This window comes from Petromyzon marinus, chromosome 66 (genome assembly GCF_048934315.1).
Source record: "Petromyzon marinus isolate PM22_M1 ecotype Great Lakes invasive population chromosome 66, UKy_Petmar_22M1.pri1.0, whole genome shotgun sequence".
NCBI classification, from domain to species: domain Eukaryota; kingdom Metazoa; phylum Chordata; class Hyperoartia; order Petromyzontiformes; family Petromyzontidae; genus Petromyzon; species Petromyzon marinus.
Genome location: NC_133732.1, coordinates 6,288,950 through 6,309,738, shown reverse-complemented (window position 1 = coordinate 6,309,738; position 20,789 = coordinate 6,288,950). Strand labels below are relative to the sequence as shown.

General features: G+C 47.0%; 1 protein-coding gene across 1 annotated transcript; it reads right to left on the bottom strand.

The window, feature by feature from the left end:
* Window positions 1-231: 231 nt before the first annotated feature.
* Window positions 232-20,784, bottom strand: LOC116956644 (complement C1q tumor necrosis factor-related protein 5-like). Its single transcript, XM_076054474.1, has 4 exons — window positions 20,659-20,784; window positions 4,712-4,878; window positions 3,927-3,980; window positions 232-1,786 (listed from the first exon to the last, which is right to left on the bottom strand). The coding sequence occupies exons 2-4, from the start codon at window positions 4,869-4,871 to the stop codon at window positions 1,308-1,310; spliced, it is 693 nt and encodes a 230-aa protein (XP_075910589.1). The 5' UTR covers window positions 4,872-4,878; window positions 20,659-20,784; the 3' UTR covers window positions 232-1,307.
* Window positions 20,785-20,789: the final 5 nt, after the last annotated feature.

Here is a 20,789-nt window from a genome sequence, read left to right as displayed (position 1 = left end):
CTTCAACTCAGTCTCAGGTCCCCCTGGTTTCAGCGCCGTTCTCCCCTTTGTGTGATGCGTTGCGCCTCGTCGATAGCTTCTCGATTTGCTTCGCCCGTGCATTCAGTGTTCCCGTGTTGTTTGGTTACGCCGGTTTCTTATTCTTCTTCTTGGGTGTGTTCTAAGTGGAGGGAATGCATGTCGCTGTACACTGAGTGTCGCCAGTGCATTGACCGAATTGCAGTCATCAACTCCGTTTTCGGATACTTTTATTTTCACACGAGTGTATCTCGTCGTCATTTGCAACCGTATTACGAAATCCCCCCCCCCCCCCAAAAAAAAGACATCCATTTAAATGTTGTATGTACTTACTGTATAGCGACGGTCTTTCGCACTTTTCCTATCCAACTGTGCCGATCGGAGACGTGGAAATATGTTGTTAAATTAAATATTTACCCATGCTCTGGTCTTGCCTCCGCTGTCTCACATATTCTTCCATTTCACTCTCTCCGCACCGCGTTCCTCGAAAGCACAGCCTTTCCCAACGTCACCCCTTGCATGCGATTCCCCACATTCCCGCTTAGCCACGGCGTTCCTCAAAAGCACAGCTATGCCCATCATCACCCTCTGCTACTGTGATTCCCCACATTCCCACTCAGACACAGCGTTCCTCGAAAGCACAGCCATTCCCATGGTCACCCTCCTCCACTGTGATTCCCCACGTTCCAACTCAGCCACGGCCTTCCTCAAAAGCACAGCGATTCCCACGGTCACCCCTTCCCTGTGATTACCCACGTTCCCACTCAGCCACGGCCTTCCTCAAAAGCACAGCCATTCCCATGGTCACCCTCCTCCACTGTGATTCCCCACATTCCCACTCAGCCACGGCCTTCCTCAAAAGCACAGCCATTCCCATGGTCACCCTCCTCCGCTGTGATTCCCCCACTCCGGCTCAGCCGCCGCGTTCTTCTGATTGAGCGTCAGCTCTCTGTACGTACGCATGTAGTTCTACGTATGTTTAACTTCTTTCGCACCATACTGTAGCCAATCGTGCTCGTCGGAAGGTGCGGGAAAAATCTCTGCCCTGGTTGTCAGTCACCACATTTAGTGATGAACGAACGAGGGGGAACGGCTTACTTTACATTATGAAGAGGAGCTGTCCTTCACGTGTCTCTCCTCCGCATGCCACTTAAAGGCGAGGGCCTCCGGCTTCCCAAACGACTTTTCTAAAATTGGATTTCGCATAGCAGTAGTGTACAAGTTAAGTACGTAATTATTTAGATTGTGAATCGGAAGTTTTATAGATTTCCGCCGTGTGTACTCTTTTCCTAGTCGGGAAACAAGAGAAAACCTGTAAAAGTGCTGTCGCGATAACCGGGTTGGAAATAGAGACCAATGTAAGGGCTTTGCGATTGAACCCACACCTCATCTCCTTCCTTCAGCTTCAGCACTGAACCCCCGCTCATGGCCATGGAATGAATAGCAGCATGAAAGTCAATGCAACTATTGGAGATCTTGCTCCCATTCTTCATGATGGACAGACATATGGTGGTTTCGCGAACGTGTGCGTGTATCACAAAGTAGTAGGTGCCGGGATGAACGCATGTGAACTTTCCAGTTAAGGGATTGTAGTGGTTTTGCTCATTCGAGATGACGATGTCGTACTTAATGGGTGAACCTGCTGGAGGCTTCGAGGAGGAAATCTTGGCAGTGAAGGCTGACTTTGGCAGCGTGGAAAAGTCTATGTTGTCTGTCTTCGGCCCGGGAAGTCCTGGAGGTCCGATTGGCCCGGCCTTTCCGGGAAATCCTTAAATACGTAAATAAATAACACAAAATGCTTTGTTATTATACTTCCTGTGTAACTATGTAAACATATACATAGTGATGTACTTTAAATATCAACAGTTATATTTTGCCAGTTAAGGCCCACTGAGCTATAAAGCCTAGTTTTTTATAAGCAACCTGGCTTATACAAGTGATAGCTCAACGAAGTGGCTTATCATCCAGTAGAAATTTATAACGGCCAACATGGAGAACACACAGACTCCAAATATACAGCAGCAGGCGTCAGAGTTTGGACCTGAACCGACGACCTCCTGTACACCAGGCGAGGTAGTTAACATCTTCTAGCCACGTGGCTAGGAGATTTGCCGTTTGTTGTCCCAGAGGTTCGCGGTTGGAGCCCCACGGCTGCCCTGGTCAATACTGCGGGAGTATCGAGCTACTTCACAGGTGGACGTTAAAGATCACGCAACGTTTTTAAAAAAGAAAAGTGGTAGGCTGTGCGTCTTACGTTATATATCGTGTCTATATTCATATAGCAGTACCATATTGCAAGGTGCTTTACAAAAACAATTATACAAATTGCAGATAAAAATAGTGATGGTGCAGTTGTGGTGACAGGATAACAGGCGGGAGAGGTAACAGGCGGGTTTGTGGTAGTGATAGGGTTGGGGTAGTGATAGGGGTTGGGGTAGTGATAGGGGTTGGAGTAGTGGTAGTGATAGGGGTAGTGATAGGGGTTGGGGTAGTGATAGGGGTTGGGGTAGTGATAGGGGTTGGGGTAGTGATTGGAGTTGGAGTAGTGATAGCGGTTAGGGTAGTGATAGGGGTAGTGATAGGGGTTGGGGTAGTAATAGGGGTTGGGGTAGTGATAGGGGTAGTGATAGGCTTTGGGGTAGTGATAAGGGTTGGGGTAGTGATGGGGGTTGGGGTAGTGATAGGGGTTGGGGTAGTGATAGGCTTTGGGGTAGTGATAGGGGTTGGGGTAGTGATAGGGGTTGGGGTAGTGATAGGGGTTGGGGTAGTGATTGGAGTTGGAGTAGTGATAGCGGTTAGGGTAGTGATAGGGGTAGGGGTAGTGATAGGGGTTGGGGTAGTAATAGGGGTTGGGGTAGTGATAGGGGTTGGGGTAGTGATAGGCTTTGGGGTAGTGATAAGGGTTGGGGTAGTGATGGGGGTTGGGGTAGTGATAGGGGTTGGGGTAGTGATAGGCCTTGGGGTAGTGATAGGCTTTGGGGTAGTGATAGGGTTGGGGTAGTGATAGGGGTTGGGGTGGTGATAGGGGTTGGGGTAGTGATAGGGGTTGGGGTAGTGATAAGGATAGTGAGAGGGGTAATAATAGGGGTTGGGGTCGTATTGATAGGGGTAGTCATAGGGGTTTAGGGGAAGTAGCGGAAGCTGCAGCCTGTAGTTGTTGTTTTTGCTGTAGTGAAGATGGTTGCTCTGTGTACTCTAAGGGGAGTTGGTTCCATAGGAAGGGAGTGAGAAGGTAGCAGGATGGAGAGAGCGAGACTGGGCAACGCAGGGTGGCGAGGGAGGCACAGAGCGGGATGGTGTGGGTATCACTGTCAAATACATCCCAACATTTAAAAAAGATAAGTAATATTTAAAAAAACAAAACTTTTTTTTAAACACGCTTTTATAAAATGTACCGTACAAGTAATGGCAGAACTCCACGACTCCAGGAAGTGGCCCGAAGCTTGGCCACAACGTAAGGGGGACCGTGGCCAATTACAGCCAACGTCAGTTGAGCGTGGACAATTAGACCCACGCCGAAACATAACATATAAAAAATATAATGTTTAAAAATATATATATATTTTTTTATGATAGAATATAGTATTGTCATCAGTATGAGATAAGTATACCAAGTTTTTTTTTTCTTCTAGATTTGAAGCTTTTGTGACCGCAAGGATTCATACTCTTTTTTTTTCGGTAAAGTCACGTAGGTAAAAAAAAAATCTATAAAATGAAATAAATGAAAACAACTAAATTAAATCACGACGTTTCGGAGGCAACACAAGCTTCCGTCTTCAGGTGGAAACTGTCACAAAATTGCTGTGACGGTTTGCAGTCGATACCACATTGGGAAGTGGTCCCTTTCCAGTTGACGCTCAAGTCTATAATTTCACCAAAGTATAAAACGTTACTGGCTAAGCGTTTACCTGGTTCGCCTCGGCTTCCTACAGCACCGGGATCACCTTTTGGTCCAGACAAACCTGCAAATCCCACAACACAAATTCATATTTTTGTTACAGTGTCTAATGTCAATGTTATAATATTACAATTGAACCTTATGGCGGGACCCCAGGGTCCGAAATAAGAGAGAAGTAAAAATCGTAATTGATTGATTTATTTTTGGCGACTCTGTTGTCACGTCGTCCAAGCGCAGCGAGCACAAATGCGCAGAAGAGCTGAACAAGCGGAACTTTGATTAGCGCATCGTGTAGAGCTCATGCTAGATTTGAAGCGTTCGTGACTGCAGGAATTCCTCTTTGGTTCTTTTGGTAAAGTCACGTAGAAAATAAAATAAAATCAAATAATAATAATAGAATACGACGTTTCGGTTGCAACACAGGGAGCCATCATCAGGTAGTAATAATTATTTCTCAAACTTTCAATTTTCTTGCTCTAAACCATTTTCTTGCTCTAAGAATGCTTTTTCAAACTTTCGATTCTCCTGCTCTAGACCATTGTCTCTCCTCCGGCCACTATGGTCCGGAATTCCACACTGCTCCCTCCTCGTCCCCTCGGTGGCCGCCTCCCCCAGGCCTCTCTCTGCCCCGGCCCCTCCGCCACCCTCTCTATTTAAGGCCTCGGCACAGCCCCGATGTCCTTCTGTTTGTCTTGGTGCGCGCGTCTCTCGCTCGGGGTGTCTCTGCATGTGCGCGCTGCCTCGGTTGTTTCCGTGTCTGTGCGACGACGGATTGCTCGCTGTACACCCTCTTACCGTCTCTTCCATCCCTGCCCATGGGACCAGGCTGCCCAGGATTTCCTGGAATCCCCGGCACTCCATTCTGCCCCGAGCAACAGCCTTGAACTGTGGGGGACTGCAGCTCTGCCAGCGCGCTGAGAAGAGTCGCCGCAAGTAGCGACCACAGGAAGTGCATCCTTGTCCTGCGACAGTGAGATGCGGTAAAGCGAGACGTGGGCCAGAGTCAGTTGTGCCAGCCCAATAATCCCCGAAAGCGCATCGACTTATTCACCTGCAACTGCCGTGTCCAAAATCACGGCAAGCAGATCCTTAAGAGGGAGGACGCTGAGCCGTGCGGGATGTGGGGGTGTGGTTCGGACATCATGCCACGCCCCCTATTGTACCATTGCCACCGCCCACCCCCCCCCCCCATTGTCTGGTTGGCTCCGCACTTGCCACAGCCACCGGACGTCGAGAGGACCGCAAATGTGCGACGAATCGCATTTCTCAAAGGTGCACGTGGTTGCGCGCGTGGATAGAGAAATGGCCAAAGCGGTTCGGGGCTTGTGTTTACGACAACAACAACAATAACAACAACAACAAAACGTGCAAATTTTGTTTGGGTCTTTCGGTAAAGTCACGTAGATCGAAAAGATGATAACAATAAAATAGTAATAAAATTAAAATTAAGTGAATATTTTTTTTATAATAAACTTTGATAATAAAGTGAATATAATTTTTTATTCACTTTATTTTCATTATTTTATTTTCATTCTTTTTTTTTCTATCTTCCGTGACCTTTACCCGAAAAGACCAAAAGAATATGAATCCCTGCAGTCACGAGCGCTTTGAGTCAAAGCGCTTTGAGTCAAAGCATGCATGCAAAGCATGCAAAGTTAGTAGTTAGTACGCGTCCTGCCGCCGGATGCCGAGCCTACGCCACACGTGCACCCCGTTTTCAAACTTACCGGCCAAGCGGAGTTGGCGTGGTGTTCATCCCCCGCCATCGCCTTGCCCGCCAACTGACCAAGTTGCATTGTAGTGTATTGTTTATACTGGTAGGAAGGAAGTTGTGAACTGAGCGTACCAGCCTGCAATAGATTAATGTGTCCGTCCGTCCGTCCGACCCCTTTCAATACTTTAACGAAGTGAAATCTCGTGTGACTGCCATCCTTTATTTAACCGCGTGAGTGACGTCATTGAGAGACACTCTCTTGTCACTGACATCCTTTATACTGGTATGAAGGATGTTGTGAACTGAGTGTACCAGCCTGCAATAGATTAATGTGTCCGTCCGTCCGTCCCCTTTCAATACTTTAACGAAGTGAAATCTCGTGTGACTGTCATCCTTTATTTAACCGCGTGAGTGACGTCATTGAGAGTCACTCTCTTGTCACTGGCATCCTTTATTTAACCGCGTGAGTGACGTCACTGAAAGTCACTCTCTTGTCACTGTCATCCTTTATTTAACCGCGCGAGTGACGTCATTGAGAGTCACTCTCTTGTCACTGCCATCCTTTATTTAACCGCGTGAGTGACGTCATTGAGAGTCACTCTCTTGTAACCGACATCCTTTATACTGGTAGGAAGGAAGTTGTGAACTGAGTGTACCAGCCTGCAATAGATTAATGTGTCCGTCCGTCCGTCCCCTTTCAATACTTTAACGAAGTGAAATCTCGTGTCACTGACATCCTTTATTTAACCACGTGCGTGACGTCATTGAGAGTCACTCTCTTGTCACTGACATCCTTTATACTGGTAGGAAGGAAGTTGTAAACTGAGTGTACCAGCCTGCAATAGATTAATGTGTCCGTCCGTCCGTCCGACCCCTTTCAATACTTTAACGAAGTGAAATCTCGTGTGACTGCCATCCTTTATTTAACCACGTGAGTGACGTCATTGAGAGTCACTCTCTTGTCACTGGCATCCTTTATTTAACCGCGTGAGTGACGTCATTGAGAGTCACTCTCTTGTCACTGACATCCTTTATTTAACCACGTGAGTGACGTCATTGAGAGTCACTCTCTTGTCACTGACATCCTTTATTTAACCACGTGAGTGACGTCATTGAGAGTCACTCTCTTGTCACCGACATCCTTTATTTAACCACGTGAGTGACGTCATTGAGAGTCACTCTCTTGTCACTGACATCCTTTATACTGGTAGGAAGGAAGTTGTGAACTGAGTGTACCAGCCTGCAATAGATTAATGTGTCCGTCCGTCCGTCCCCTTTCAATACTTTAACGAAGTGAAATCTCGTGTGACTGTCATCCTTTATTTAACCACGTGCGTGACGTCATTGAGAGTCACTCTCTTGTCACTGGCATCCTTTATTTAACCGCGTGAGTGACGTCATTGAGAGTCACCCTCTTGTCACTGACATCCTTTATTTAACCACGTGAGTGACGTCATTGAGAGTCACTCTCTTGTCACTGACATCCTTTATACTGGTAGGAAGGAAGTTGTGAACTGAGTGTACCAGCCTGCAATAGATTAATGTGTCTGTCCGTCCGTCCGTCCCCTTTCAATACTTTAACGAAGTGAAATCTCCGTTGACTGTCATCCTTTATTTAACCACGCGAGTGACGTCATTGAGAGTCACTCTCTTGTCACTGACACCCTTTATTTAACCACGTGAGTGACGTCATTGAGAGTCACTCTCTTGTCACTGTCATCCTTTATTTAACCGCGTGAGTGACGTCATTGAGAGTCACTCTCTTGTCACTGACATCCTTTATACTGGTAGGAAGGAAGTTGTAAACTGAGTGTACCAGCCTGCAATAGATTAATGTGTCCGTCCGTCCGTCCCCTTTCAATACTTTAACGAAGTGAAATCTCGTGTGACTGCCATCCTTTATTTAACCACGTGAGTGACGTCTTTGAGAGTCACTCTCTTGTCACTGACATCCTTTATTTAACCACGTGAGTGACGTCATTGAGAGTCACTCTCTTGTGACTGTCATCCTTTATTTAACCGCGTGAGTGACGACATTGAGAGTCGCTCTCTTGTCACTGACATCCTTTATTTAACCGCGTGAGTGACGTCATTGAGAGTCACTCTCTTGTCACCGACATCCTTTATACTGGTAGGAAGGAAGTTGTGAACTGAGTGTACCAGCCTGCAATAGATTAATGTGTCCGTCCGTCCGTCCGACCCCTTTCAATAGTTTAACGAAGTGAAATCTCGTGTGACTGCCATCCTTGATTTAACCGCGTGAGTGACGTCATTGAGAGTCACTCTCTTGTCACCGGCATCCTTTATTTAACCGCGTGAGTGACGTCATTGAGAGTCACTCTCTTGTCACTGACATTCTTTATTTAACCACGTGAGTGACGTCATTGAGAGTCACTCTCTTGTCACTTACATCCTTTATTTAACCACGTGAGTGATGTCATTGAGAGTCACTCTCTTGTCACGGACATCCTTTATTTAACCACGTGAGTGACGTCATTGAGAGTCACTCTCTTGTCACTGTCATCCTTTATTTAACCACGCGAGTGACGTCATTGAGAGTCACTCTCTTGTCACTGCCATCCTTTATTTAACCACGTGAGTGACGTCATTGAGAGTCACTCTCTTGTCACTGGCATCCTTTATTTAACCACGTGAGTGACGTCATTGAGAGTCACTCTCTTGTCACTGTAATCCTTTATTTAACCCCGTGAGTGACGTCATTGAGAGTCACTCTCTTGTCACTGACATACTTTATTTAACCACGTGAGTGACGTCATTGAGAGTCACTCTCCTGTCACTGACATCCTTTATACTGGTAGGAAGGAAGTTGTAAACTGAGTGTACCAGCCTGCAATAGATTAATGTGTCCGTCCGTCCGTCCCCTTTCAATACTTTAACGAAGTGAAATCTCGTGACTGTCATCCTTTATTTAACCACGTGAGTGACGTCATTGAGAGTCACTCTCTTGTCACGGACATCCTTTATTTAACCACGTGAGTGACGTCATTGAGAGTCACTCTCTTGTCACTGTCATCCTTTATTTAACCGCGTGAGTGACGTCATTGAGAGTCACTCTCTTGTCACTGACATCCTTTATACTGGTAGGAAGGAAGTTGTGAACTGAGTGTACCAGCCTGCAATAGATTAATGTGTCCGTCCGTCCGTCCCCTTTCAATACTTTAACGAAGTGAAATCTCGTGTGACTGCCATCCTTTATTTAACCACGTGAGTGACGTCTTTGAGAGTCACTCTCTTGTCACTGACATCCTTTATTTAACCACGTGAGTGACGTCATTGAGAGTCACTCTCTTGTGACTGTCATCCTTTATTTAACCGCGTGAGTGACGACATTGAGAGTCGCTCTCTTGTCACTGACATCCTTTATTTAACCGCGTGAGTGACGTCATTGAGAGTCACTCTCTTGTCACCGACATCCTTTATACTGGTAGGAAGGAAGTTGTGAACTGAGTGTACCAGCCTGCAATAGATTAATGTGTCCGTCCGTCCGTCCGACCCCTTTCAATAGTTTAACGAAGTGAAATCTCGTGTGACTGCCATCCTTGATTTAACCGCGTGAGTGACGTCATTGAGAGTCACTCTCTTGTCACCGGCATCCTTTATTTAACCGCGTGAGTGACGTCATTGAGAGTCACTCTCTTGTCACTGACATTCTTTATTTAACCACGTGAGTGACGTCATTGAGAGTCACTCTCTTGTCACTTACATCCTTTATTTAACCACGTGAGTGATGTCATTGAGAGTCACTCTCTTGTCACGGACATCCTTTATTTAACCACGTGAGTGACGTCATTGAGAGTCACTCTCTTGTCACTGTCATCCTTTATTTAACCACGCGAGTGACGTCATTGAGAGTCACTCTCTTGTCACTGCCATCCTTTATTTAACCACGTGAGTGACGTCATTGAGAGTCACTCTCTTGTCACTGGCATCCTTTATTTAACCACGTGAGTGACGTCATTGAGAGTCACTCTCTTGTCACTGTAATCCTTTATTTAACCCCGTGAGTGACGTCATTGAGAGTCACTCTCTTGTCACTGACATACTTTATTTAACCACGTGAGTGACGTCATTGAGAGTCACTCTCCTGTCACTGACATCCTTTATACTGGTAGGAAGGAAGTTGTAAACTGAGTGTACCAGCCTGCAATAGATTAATGTGTCCGTCCGTCCGTCCCCTTTCAATACTTTAACGAAGTGAAATCTCGTGACTGTCATCCTTTATTTAACCACGTGAGTGACGTCATTGAGAGTCACTCTCTTGTCACGGACATCCTTTATTTAACCACGTGAGTGACGTCATTGAGAGTCACTCTCTTGTCACTGTCATCCTTTATTTAACCACGTGAGTGACGTCATCGAGAGTCACTCTCTTGTCACTGTCATCCTTTATTTAACCACGTGAGTGACGTCATTGAGAGTCACTCTCTTGTCACTGTCATCCTTTATTTAACCACGTGAGTGACGTCATTGAGAGTCGCTCTCTTATCACTGTCATCCTTTATTTAACCCCGTGAGTGACGTCATTGAGAGTAACTCTCTTGTCACTGACATCCTTTATTTAACCACGTGAGTGACGTCATTGAGAGTCACTCTCCTGTCACTGACATCCTTTATACTGGTAGGAAGGAAGTTGTAAACTGAGTGTACCAGCCTGCAATAGATTAATGTGTCTGTCCGTCCGTCCCCTTTCAATACTTTAACGAAGTGAAATCTCGTGACTGTCATCCTTTATTTAACCACGTGAGTGACGTCATTGAGAGTCACTCTCTTGTCACCGACATCCTTTATTTAACCACGTGAGTGACGTCATTGAGAGTCACTCTCTTGTCACCGACATCCTTTATTTAACCACGTGAGTGACGTCATTGAGAGTCACTCTCTTGTCACTGACATCCTTTATTTAACCACGTGAGTGACGTCATTGAGAGTCACTCTCCTGTCACTGACATCCTTTATACTGGTAGGAACGAAGTTGTAAACTGAGTGTACCAGCCTGCAATAGATTAATGTGTCCGTCCGTCCGTCCCCTTTCAATACTTTAACGATGTGAAATCTCGTGACTGTCATCCTTTATTTAACCACGTGAGTGACGTCATTGAGAGTCACTCTCTTGTCACGGACATAGTTTATTTAACCACGTGAGTGACGTCATTGAGAGTCACTCTCTTGTCACTGTCATCCTTTATTTAACCACGTGAGTGACGTCATCGAGAGTCACTCTCTTGTCACTGTCATCCTTTATTTAACCACGTGAGTGACGTCATTGAGAGTCACTCTCTTGTCACTGACATCCTTTATTTAACCACGTGAGTGACGTCATTGAGAGTCACTCTCTTGTCACTGTCATCCTTTATTTAACCCCGTGAGTGACGTCATTGAGAGTAACTCTCTTGTCACTGACATCCTTTATTTAACCACGTGAGTGACGTCATTGAGAGTCACTCTCCTGTCACTGACATCCTTTATACTGGTAGGAAGGAAGTTGTAAACTGAGTGTACCAGCCTGCAATAGATTAATGTGTCCGTCCGTCCGTCCCCTTTCAATACTTTAACGAAGTGAAATCTCGTGACTGTCATCCTTTATTTAACCACGTGAGTGACGTCATTGAGAGTCACTCTCTTGTCACCGACATCCTTTATTTAACCACGTGAGTGACGTCATTGAGAGTCACTCTCTTGTCACCGACATCCTTTATTTAACCACGTGAGTGACGTCATTGAGAGTCACTCTCTTGTCACTGACATCCTTTATTTAACCACGTGAGTGACGTCATAGAGAGTCACTCTCTTGTCACTGACATCCTTTATACTGGTAGGAAGGAAGTTGTAGAACTGAGTGTACCAGCCTGCAATAGATTAATGTGTCCGTCCGTCCGTCCCCTTTCAATACTTTAACGAAGTGAAATCTCGTGTGACTGTCATCCTTTATTTAACCACGTGAGTGACGTCATTGAGAGTCACTCTCCTGTCACTGACATCCTTTATACTGGTAGGAAGGAAGTTGTAGAACTGAGTGTACCAGCCTGCAATAGATTAATGTGTCCGTCCGTCCGTCCCCTTTCAATACTTTAACGAAGTGAAATCTCGTGTGACTGCCATCCTTTATTTAACCACGTGAGTGACGTCATTGAGAGTCACTCTCTTGTCACCGGCATCCTTTATTTAACCGCGTGAGTGACGTCATTGAGAGTCACTCTCTTGTCACTGACATCCTTTATTTAACCACGTGAGTGACGTCATTGAGAGTCGCTCTCTTGTCACTGCCATCCTTTATTTAACCATGTGAGTGACGTCATTGAGAGTCACTCTCTTGTCACTGACATTCTTTATTTAACCACGTGAGTGACGTTATTGAGAGTCACTCTCTTGTCACTGACATTCTTTATTTAACCACGTGAGTGACGTCATTGAGAGTCACTCTCTTGTCACTGACATCCTTTATTTAACCACGTGAGTGACGCCATTGAGAGTCACTTTCTTGTCACCGACATCCTTTATACTGGTAGGAAGGAAGTTGTGAACTGAGTGTACCAGCCTGCAATAGATTAATGTGTCCGCCCGTCCGTCCCCTTTCAATACTTTAACGAAGTGAAATCTCGTGTGACTGTCATCCTTTATTTAACCACGTGAGTGACGTCATTGAGAGTCACTCTCTTGTCACTGGCATCCTTTATTTAACCGCGTGAGTGACGTCATTGAGAGTCACTCTCTTGTCACTGACATCCTTTATTTAACCGCGTGAGTGACGTCATTGAGAGTCACTCTCTTGTCACTGACATCCTTTTATTTAACCACGTGAGTGACGTCATTGAGAGTCACTCTCTTGTCATTGACATCCTTTATTTAACCACGTGAGTGACGTCAATGAGAGTCACTCTCTTGTCACTGTCATCCTTTATTTAACCCCGTGAGTGACGTCATTGAGAGTCGCTCTCTTGTCACTGACATCCTTTATTTAACCACGTGAGTGACGTCATTGAGAGTCACTCTCCTGTCACTGACATCCTTTATTTAACCACGTGGGTGACGTCATTGAGAGTCACTCTCTTGTCACCGACATCCTTTATACTGGTAGGAAGGAAGTTGTGAACTGAGTGTACCAGCCTGCAATAGATTAATGTGTCCGTCCGTCCGTCCCCTTTCAATACTTTAACGAAGTGAAATCTCGTGTGACTGTCATCCTTTATTTAACCACGTGAGTGACGTCATTGAGAGTCACTCTCTTGTGACTGTCATCCTTTATTTAACCGCGTGAGTGACGTCATCGAGAGTCACTCTCTTGTCACCGCCATCCTTTATTTAACCACGTGAGTGACGTCATTGAGAGTCACTCTCTTGTCACTGGCATCCTTTATTTAACCACGTGAGTGATGTCATTGAGAGTCACTCTCTTGTCACGGACATCCTTTATTTAACCACGTGAGTGACGTCATTGAGAGTCACTCTCTTGTCACTGTCATCCTTTATTTAACCACGTGAGTGACGTCATTGAGAGTCACTCTCTTGACACTGCCATCCTTTATTTAACCACGTGAGTGACGTCATTGAGAGTCACTCTCTTGTCACTGGCATCCTTTATTTAAACACGTGAGTGACGTCATTGAGAGTCACTCTCTTGTCACTGTAATCCTTTATTTAACCCCGTGAGTGACGTCATTGAGAGTCACTCTCTTGTCACTGACATACTTTATTTAACCACGCGAGTGACGTCATTGAGAGTCAATCTCTTGTCACTGGCATCCTTTATTTAACCACGTGCGTGACGTCATTGAGAGTCGCTCTCTTGTCACTGGCATCCTTTATTTAACCACGTGCGTGACGTCATTGAGAGTCACTCTCTTGTCACTGACATCCTTTATTTAACCACGTGAGTGACGTCATTGAGAGTCACTCTCTTGTCACTGGCATCCTTTATTTAACCACGTGAGTGACGTCATTGAGAGTCACTCTCTTGTCACTGACATCCTTTATACTGGTAGGAAGGAAGTTGTGAACTGAGTGTACCAGCCTGCAATAGATTAATGTGTCCGTCCGTCCGTCCCCTTTCAATACTTTAACGAAGTGAAATCTCGTGTGACTGTCATCCTTTATTTAACCACGTGAGTGACGTCATTGAGAGTCACTCTCTTGTCGCTGGCATCCTTCATTTAACCACGTGAGTGACGTCATTGAGAGTCACTCTCTTGTCACTGTCATCCTTTATTTAACCACGTGAGTGACGTCATTGAGAGTCACTCTCTTGTCACCGACATCCTTTATTTAACCACGTGAGTGACGTCATTGAGAGTCACTCTCTTGTCACCGACATCCTTTATTTAACCACGTGAGTGACGTCATTGAGTGTCACTCTCTTGTCACTGACATCCTTTATTTAACCACGTGAGTGACGTCATTGAGAGTCACTCTCTTGTCACTGACATCCTTTATTTAACCACGTGAGTGACGTCATTGAGAGTCACTCTCTTGTCACTGTCATCCTTTATTTAACCACGTGAGTGATGTCATTGAGAGTCACTCTCTTGTCACTGACATCCGTTATTTAACCACGTGAGTGACGTCATTGAGGGTCACTCTCTTGTCACTGGCATCCTTTATTTAACCACGTGAGTGACGTCATTAAGAGTCACTCTCTTGTCACTGGCATCCTTTATTTAACCACGTGAGTGACGTCATTGAGAGTCACTCTCTTGTCACTGACATCCTTTATTTAACCACGTGAGTGACGTCATTGAGAGTCGCTCTCTTGTCACTGACATCCTTTATTTAACCACGTCAGTGACGTCATTGAGAGTCACTCTCTTGTCACTGACATCCTTTATTTAACCACGTGAGTGACGTCATTGAGAGTCACTCTCTTGTCACTGGCATCCTTTATTTAACCACGTGAGTGACGTCATTGAGAGTCACTCTCTTGTCACCGACATCCTTTATTTAACCACGTGAGTGACGTCATTGAGAGTCACTCTCTTGTCACTGGCATCCTTTATTTAACCACGTGAGTGACGTCATTGAGAGTCACTCTCTTGTCACTGTCATCCTTTATTTAACCCCGTGAGTGACGTCATTGAGAGTCACTCTCTTGTCACTGACATCCTTTATTTAACCACGTGAGTGACGTCATTGAGAGTCACTCTCCTGTCACTGACATCCTTTATACTGGTAGGAAGGAAGTTGTAAACTGAGTGTACCAGCCTGCAATAGATTAATGTGTCCGTCCGTCCGTCCCCTTTCAATACTTTAACGAAGTGAAATCTCGTGACTGTCATCCTTTATTTAACCACGTGAGTGACGTCATTGAGAGTCACTCTCTTGTCACCGACATCCTTTATTTAACCACGTGAGTGACGTCATTGAGAGTCACTCTCTTGTCACCGACATCCTTTATTTAACCACGTGAGTGACGTCATTGAGAGTCACTCTCTTGTCTCTGACATCCTTTATACTGGTAGGAAGGAAGTTGTGAACTGAGTGTACCAGCCTGCAATAGATTAATGTGTCCGTCCGTCCGTCCCCTTTCAATACTTTAACGAAGTGAAATCTCGTGCTGTTGGGGTGTAAAATCAGCAATGGACAGCGCAGAGACTTGTCCTACCAGCCCACCCTGCAGGGACCTGTTTCACGCACCGAGACAAGTGACAGGCAGAACTGTGGAAACGTGGCCCAGGATGAGGTTGGGAAACCCCAGAGGGCTTTAAATGAAAACCAGACCAATAAAAAAAAGGCACGAGGTGCATAGAAAACAGATTGTTCAAATAAGTAAACATCGCGTGCTAATTACAATCAAACATGTTCAACTACAGTGTTCAAAATAACCACAGTTAGTGTGTTTGTGTGTGTGCGCGTGTGTGCGTATGTGTGTTGTGAGCGTGTGTAGTGGGGGGGTTGGGGGTTGGGGGTTGAGAAATGTGACGTCACATCAAAATGCGCAACTTTAAATCGAAATATAGACAACACGTTCTACTTATATTCTTAGTTTTTTCGGTAAAGTCACGTTGAAGAGAAACAACAAAATAATAAAATATATATAAAAAGCATTTTTTATTGTTTTATATATATTTTATTATTTTGTTGTTTCTCTTCAACGTGACTTTACCAAAAAAACTAAGAATATGAATTACTGCAGTCACGAAAGCTTTAAATCAAAACGTTCTACTTAATTAAAGAGACTTTTTTATAATAAATGTTTTCTCCTACAACATCAGATTGCAGCGCCACGTTAAATACGCAACTACTACAATGACAACAATAGTTTAAAGCGATTTGAAGCGTGTTTTATGGTTTGGGGGAGGAGGGGGGGCAGAGCTTTGTGACGTCATATTGAGGGGGGGGGGTCTAAAAAATTTGACGCCGTGTGACGATGGGGGAGGGGGGGGTAAAAAATCGTCCAAAATCGCGTGACGTCATTTATGGACGGCCCCTTAGCGCTACGCTGCGCTACAAACCCGGTGACACGGGTTCGATTCCCGCTCATGGCCATCACCAGTGACGATTCTCTGAATCGGTCCTGGGCCTTCTTTAGGTCGACTCAGCCTCAAATGAGTACCTGGTGCGGTGTGTAGTAAACGTCGCCACTGGGGAGACAAAGGCGGTCGGGCGTGGTGCTGGCCACCCACACCCTCGTGTGCCACAGTGCCGGCCTTCATAGGTGCTGTTCGCTTACAGCACTTGCCTCAGCAGTCTGTTACAGGCTACACGGGGGATCTTTGTCTTTGTTTGAAGTGTTGTGAGAGTCAGGCTACACGGAGGAGACTAATGGGTAAGATGGCTCACCAGGCTGACTCAGGCAAACTGGAAATACGGACAGGTTTGTTCATATCTCTACAGACTGCACCATGGACACCCTACACACTGAACACACTACACACTGCACCATGAACACCCTACACGCTGTACCATGGACAGGCTGCACACTGTACCATGAACACCCTACACACTGCACCATGAACACCCCTACACACTGGACACCCTACACACTGCACCATGAACACCCTACACACTGCACCATGAACACCCTACACACTGCACCATGAACACCCTACACACTGCACCATGAACACCCTACACACTGCACCATGAACACCCTACACACTGCACAATGAACACCCTACACACTGCACCATGAACACCCTACACACTGCACCATGGACACACTTCACCATGAACACCCTACACACTGCACCATGAACACCCTACACACTGCACCATGAACACCCTACACACTGCACCATGAACACCCTACACACTGCACCATGAACACCCTACACACTGCACCATGAACACCCTACACACTGAACACCCTACACGCTGCACCATGAACACCCTACACACTGAACACTCTACACACTGCACCATGAACACCCTACACACTGCACCATGAACACCCTACACGGTGCACCATGAACACCCTACACACTGCACCATGAACACCCTACACGCTGAACACTCTACACACTGCACCATGAACACCCTACACGGTGCACCATGAACACTCTACACACTGCACCATGAACACCCTACACACTGAACACCCTACACGCTGCACCATGAACACCCTACACAATGCACCATGAACACCCTACACACTGCACCATGAACACCCTACACTCTGCACCATGAACACCCTGCACACTGCACCATGAACACACTGCACCATGAACACCCTACACTCTGCACCATGAACACCCTACACACTGCACCATGAACACTCTACACACTGCACCATGAACACCCTACACACTGAACACCCTACACGCTGCACCATGAACACCCTACACACTGCACCATGAACACCCTACACACTGCACCATTAACACCCTACACACTGCACCATGAACACCCTACACACTGCACCATGAACACCCTACACGCTGCACCATGAACACCCTACACGCTGCACCATGAACACCCTACACGCTACACCATGAACACCCTACACACGGCACCATGAACACCCTACACACGGCACCATGAACACCCTACACACTGCACTATGAACACCCTACACACTGCACCATGAACACCCTACACACTGCACCATGAACACCCTACACACTGCACCATGAACACCCTACACACTGCACCATGAACACACTACACACTGCACCATGAACACCTTACACACTGCACCATGAACACCCTACACACTGCACCATGAACACCCTACACACTGCACCATGAACACCCTACACACTGCACCATGAACACCCTACACACTGCACCATGAACACCCTACACACTGCACCATGAACACCCTACACACTGCACCATGAACACCCTACACACTGCACCATGAACACCCTACACACTGTACCATTAACACCCTACACACTGCACCATGAACACCCTACACACTGCACCATGAACACCCTACACACTGCACCATGAACACCTTACACACTGCACCATGAACACCCTACACACTGCACCAAGGACACACTTCACCATGAACACCCTACACACTGCACCATGAACACCCTACACACTGCACCATGAACACCCTACACACTGCACCATGAACACCCTACACACCGCACCATGAACACTCTACACACTGCACCATGAACACCCTACACACTGCACCATGAACACCCTACACACTGCACCATGAACACCCTACACACTGCACCATGAACACCCTGCACACTGCACCATGAACACTCTACACACTGCACCATCAACACCCTGCACACTGCACCATGAACACCCTACACACTGCACCATGAACACCCTACACGCTGCACCATGAACACCCTACACACTGCACCATGAACACCCTACACACTGCACCATGAACACCCTACACACTGCACCATGAACACCCTACAAACTGCACCATGAACACCCTACACACTGCACCATGAACACCGTACACACTGCACCATGAACACCCTACACACTGCACCATGAACACCCTACACACTGCACCATGAACACCCTACACACGGCACCATGAACACCCTACACACTGCACCATGAACACCCTACACGCTGCACCATGAACACCCTACACACTGCACCATGAACACCCTACACACTGCAGCATGAACATCCTGCACACTGCACCATGAACACCCTACACACTGCACCATGAACACTCTACACACTGCACCATGAACACCCTTCACGCTGCACCATGAACACTCTACACGCTGTACCATTAACACCCTGCACACTGCACCATGAACACCCTACACACTGAACACACTGCACCATGAACACCCTACACACTGCACCATGAACACGGCGCACTGCAGATACCGGAATGAGAATTCATATATTTGGACGAGGAACCCGCATACCTGACAAGATTCCATAATTTGACACCACCTACACGAACAAACATTTATTTCTCACGTAGAAAGACGCATATGCCAAGGGTAGGTAGACACGGTCTGCTTATATCTAGAATTTAAATGTGAAAATGTTCAATGTTTCAATGAAGCGAGGTGACTCTTCGGTAACGCAGCTTTCACGCCCTCTGTTGGGCAGATCGCGATACGACCTTCACCTGGGTCTATTGAACCGTAAAACTATTTTTTTTATATTTTACCGGGCGTAAGATCCCACTGAGCTGTTGCGTAGCACTTCATCAGAGGTGACCCTGGCCATCACGAACGATAGCAGCTCAACGAAGCGGCTCATTAACATGTGGACACTGAGAGCGGCGCTCTGAATGTGCGTTCATTCTAAATGTGGACGGTAAAAAAAAAATCGGACGACCCGGAGAAAAATCCACACGGCCACGGGGAGAGAGAGAGAGAGACACGCAGACTGCACATATCCAGCAGCAGGCATGCGTCAGGGGTCGGGATAGAACCCACGACCTCCTGTACACCAGGCGAGGTAGTCAACATCTCATAGCCACCGTGGTGATGGTGGTGGAACCCACGACCTCCTGTACACCAGGCGAGTAAGTTAACATCTCCTAGCCACCGTTATGATGATGATGGTGGAACCCACGACCTCCTGTACACCAGGCGAGGTAGTCAACATCTCCTAGCCACCGTGATGATGGTGGTGGAACCCACGACTTCCTATACACCAGGCGAGTTAGTTAACATCTCCTAGCCACTGTGGTGATGGTGGTGGTGGAACCCACGACCTCCTGTACACCAGGCGAGGTAGTCAACATCTCCTAGCCACCGTGTTGATGATGAGAGAGAGAGAGAGACGCAGACTCAAAATATACAGCAGCAGCAGGAATCGTCAGGGGTCGGGATTGAACCCACGATCTCCTGTACACCAGGCGAGGTAGTGAACATCTGCTAGCCACCGTGATGATGATGGTGGAACCCACGACCTCCTGTACACCAGGCGAGTTAGTTAACATCTCCTAGCCACCGTGATGATGATGTTGGTGGAACCCACGACCTCCTGTACACCGGGCGAGGTAGTCAACATCTCCTAGCCACCGTGATGATGGTGGTGGTGGAACCCACGACCTCCTGTACACCAGGCGAGGTAGTCAACATCTCCTAGCCACCGTGATGATGATGGTGGTGGTGGAACCCACGACCTCCTGTGCACCGGGCGAGGTAGTCAACATCTCCTAGCCACCGTGATGATGATAATGGTGGAACCCACGACCTCCTGTACACCGGGCGAGGTAGTCAACATCTCCTAGCCACCGTGATGATGATGATGATGGTGGAACCCACGACCTCCTGTACACCGGGCGAGGTAGTCAACATCTCCTAGCCACCGTGATGATGATGGTGGTGGTGGAACCCACGACCTCCTGTACACCTGGCGAGGTAGTCAACATCTCCTAGCCACCGTGATGATGATGATGATGGTGGAACCCACGACCTCCTGTACACCGGGCGAGGTAGTCAACATCTCCTAGCCACCGTGATGATGATGATGATGATGGTGGTGGAACCCACGACCTCCTGTACACCAGGCGAGGTAGTCAACATCTCCTAGCCACCGTGGCGCCCACTTCAAAGTGGGGTCGGCCCGTGAATGACGCTCGCCGTGAATTCGCTCCGTGGCCATTATCTTTCACCTCGTGGCTTTCCGCTGACGGTGAACGCCGCAGACGCAGAGACTCGTGAAGGGGACGCCACCAACAGCGCACTGAGTCGAGTTAGACGCGGCTCTGCCTGGTGGTTTGTGTGTATTTAATGTTTGCGGGGT

Bases quoted from the DNA above. Each gene is read 5' to 3' on its own strand.
- LOC116956644 (XM_076054474.1), bottom strand. From the start codon at position 4,871: ATGCACTTCCTGTGGTCGCTACTTGCGGCGACTCTTCTCAGCGCGCTG. The intron at 3,981-4,711 runs GTAAGAGGGTGT...TGGGATTTGCAG, and splicing joins GGGCAGGGATGGAAGAGACG to GTTTGTCTGGACCAAAAGGT. The intron at 1,787-3,926 runs GTAAACGCTTAG...TACGTATTTAAG, and splicing joins AGGAAGCCGAGGCGAACCAG to GATTTCCCGGAAAGGCCGGG.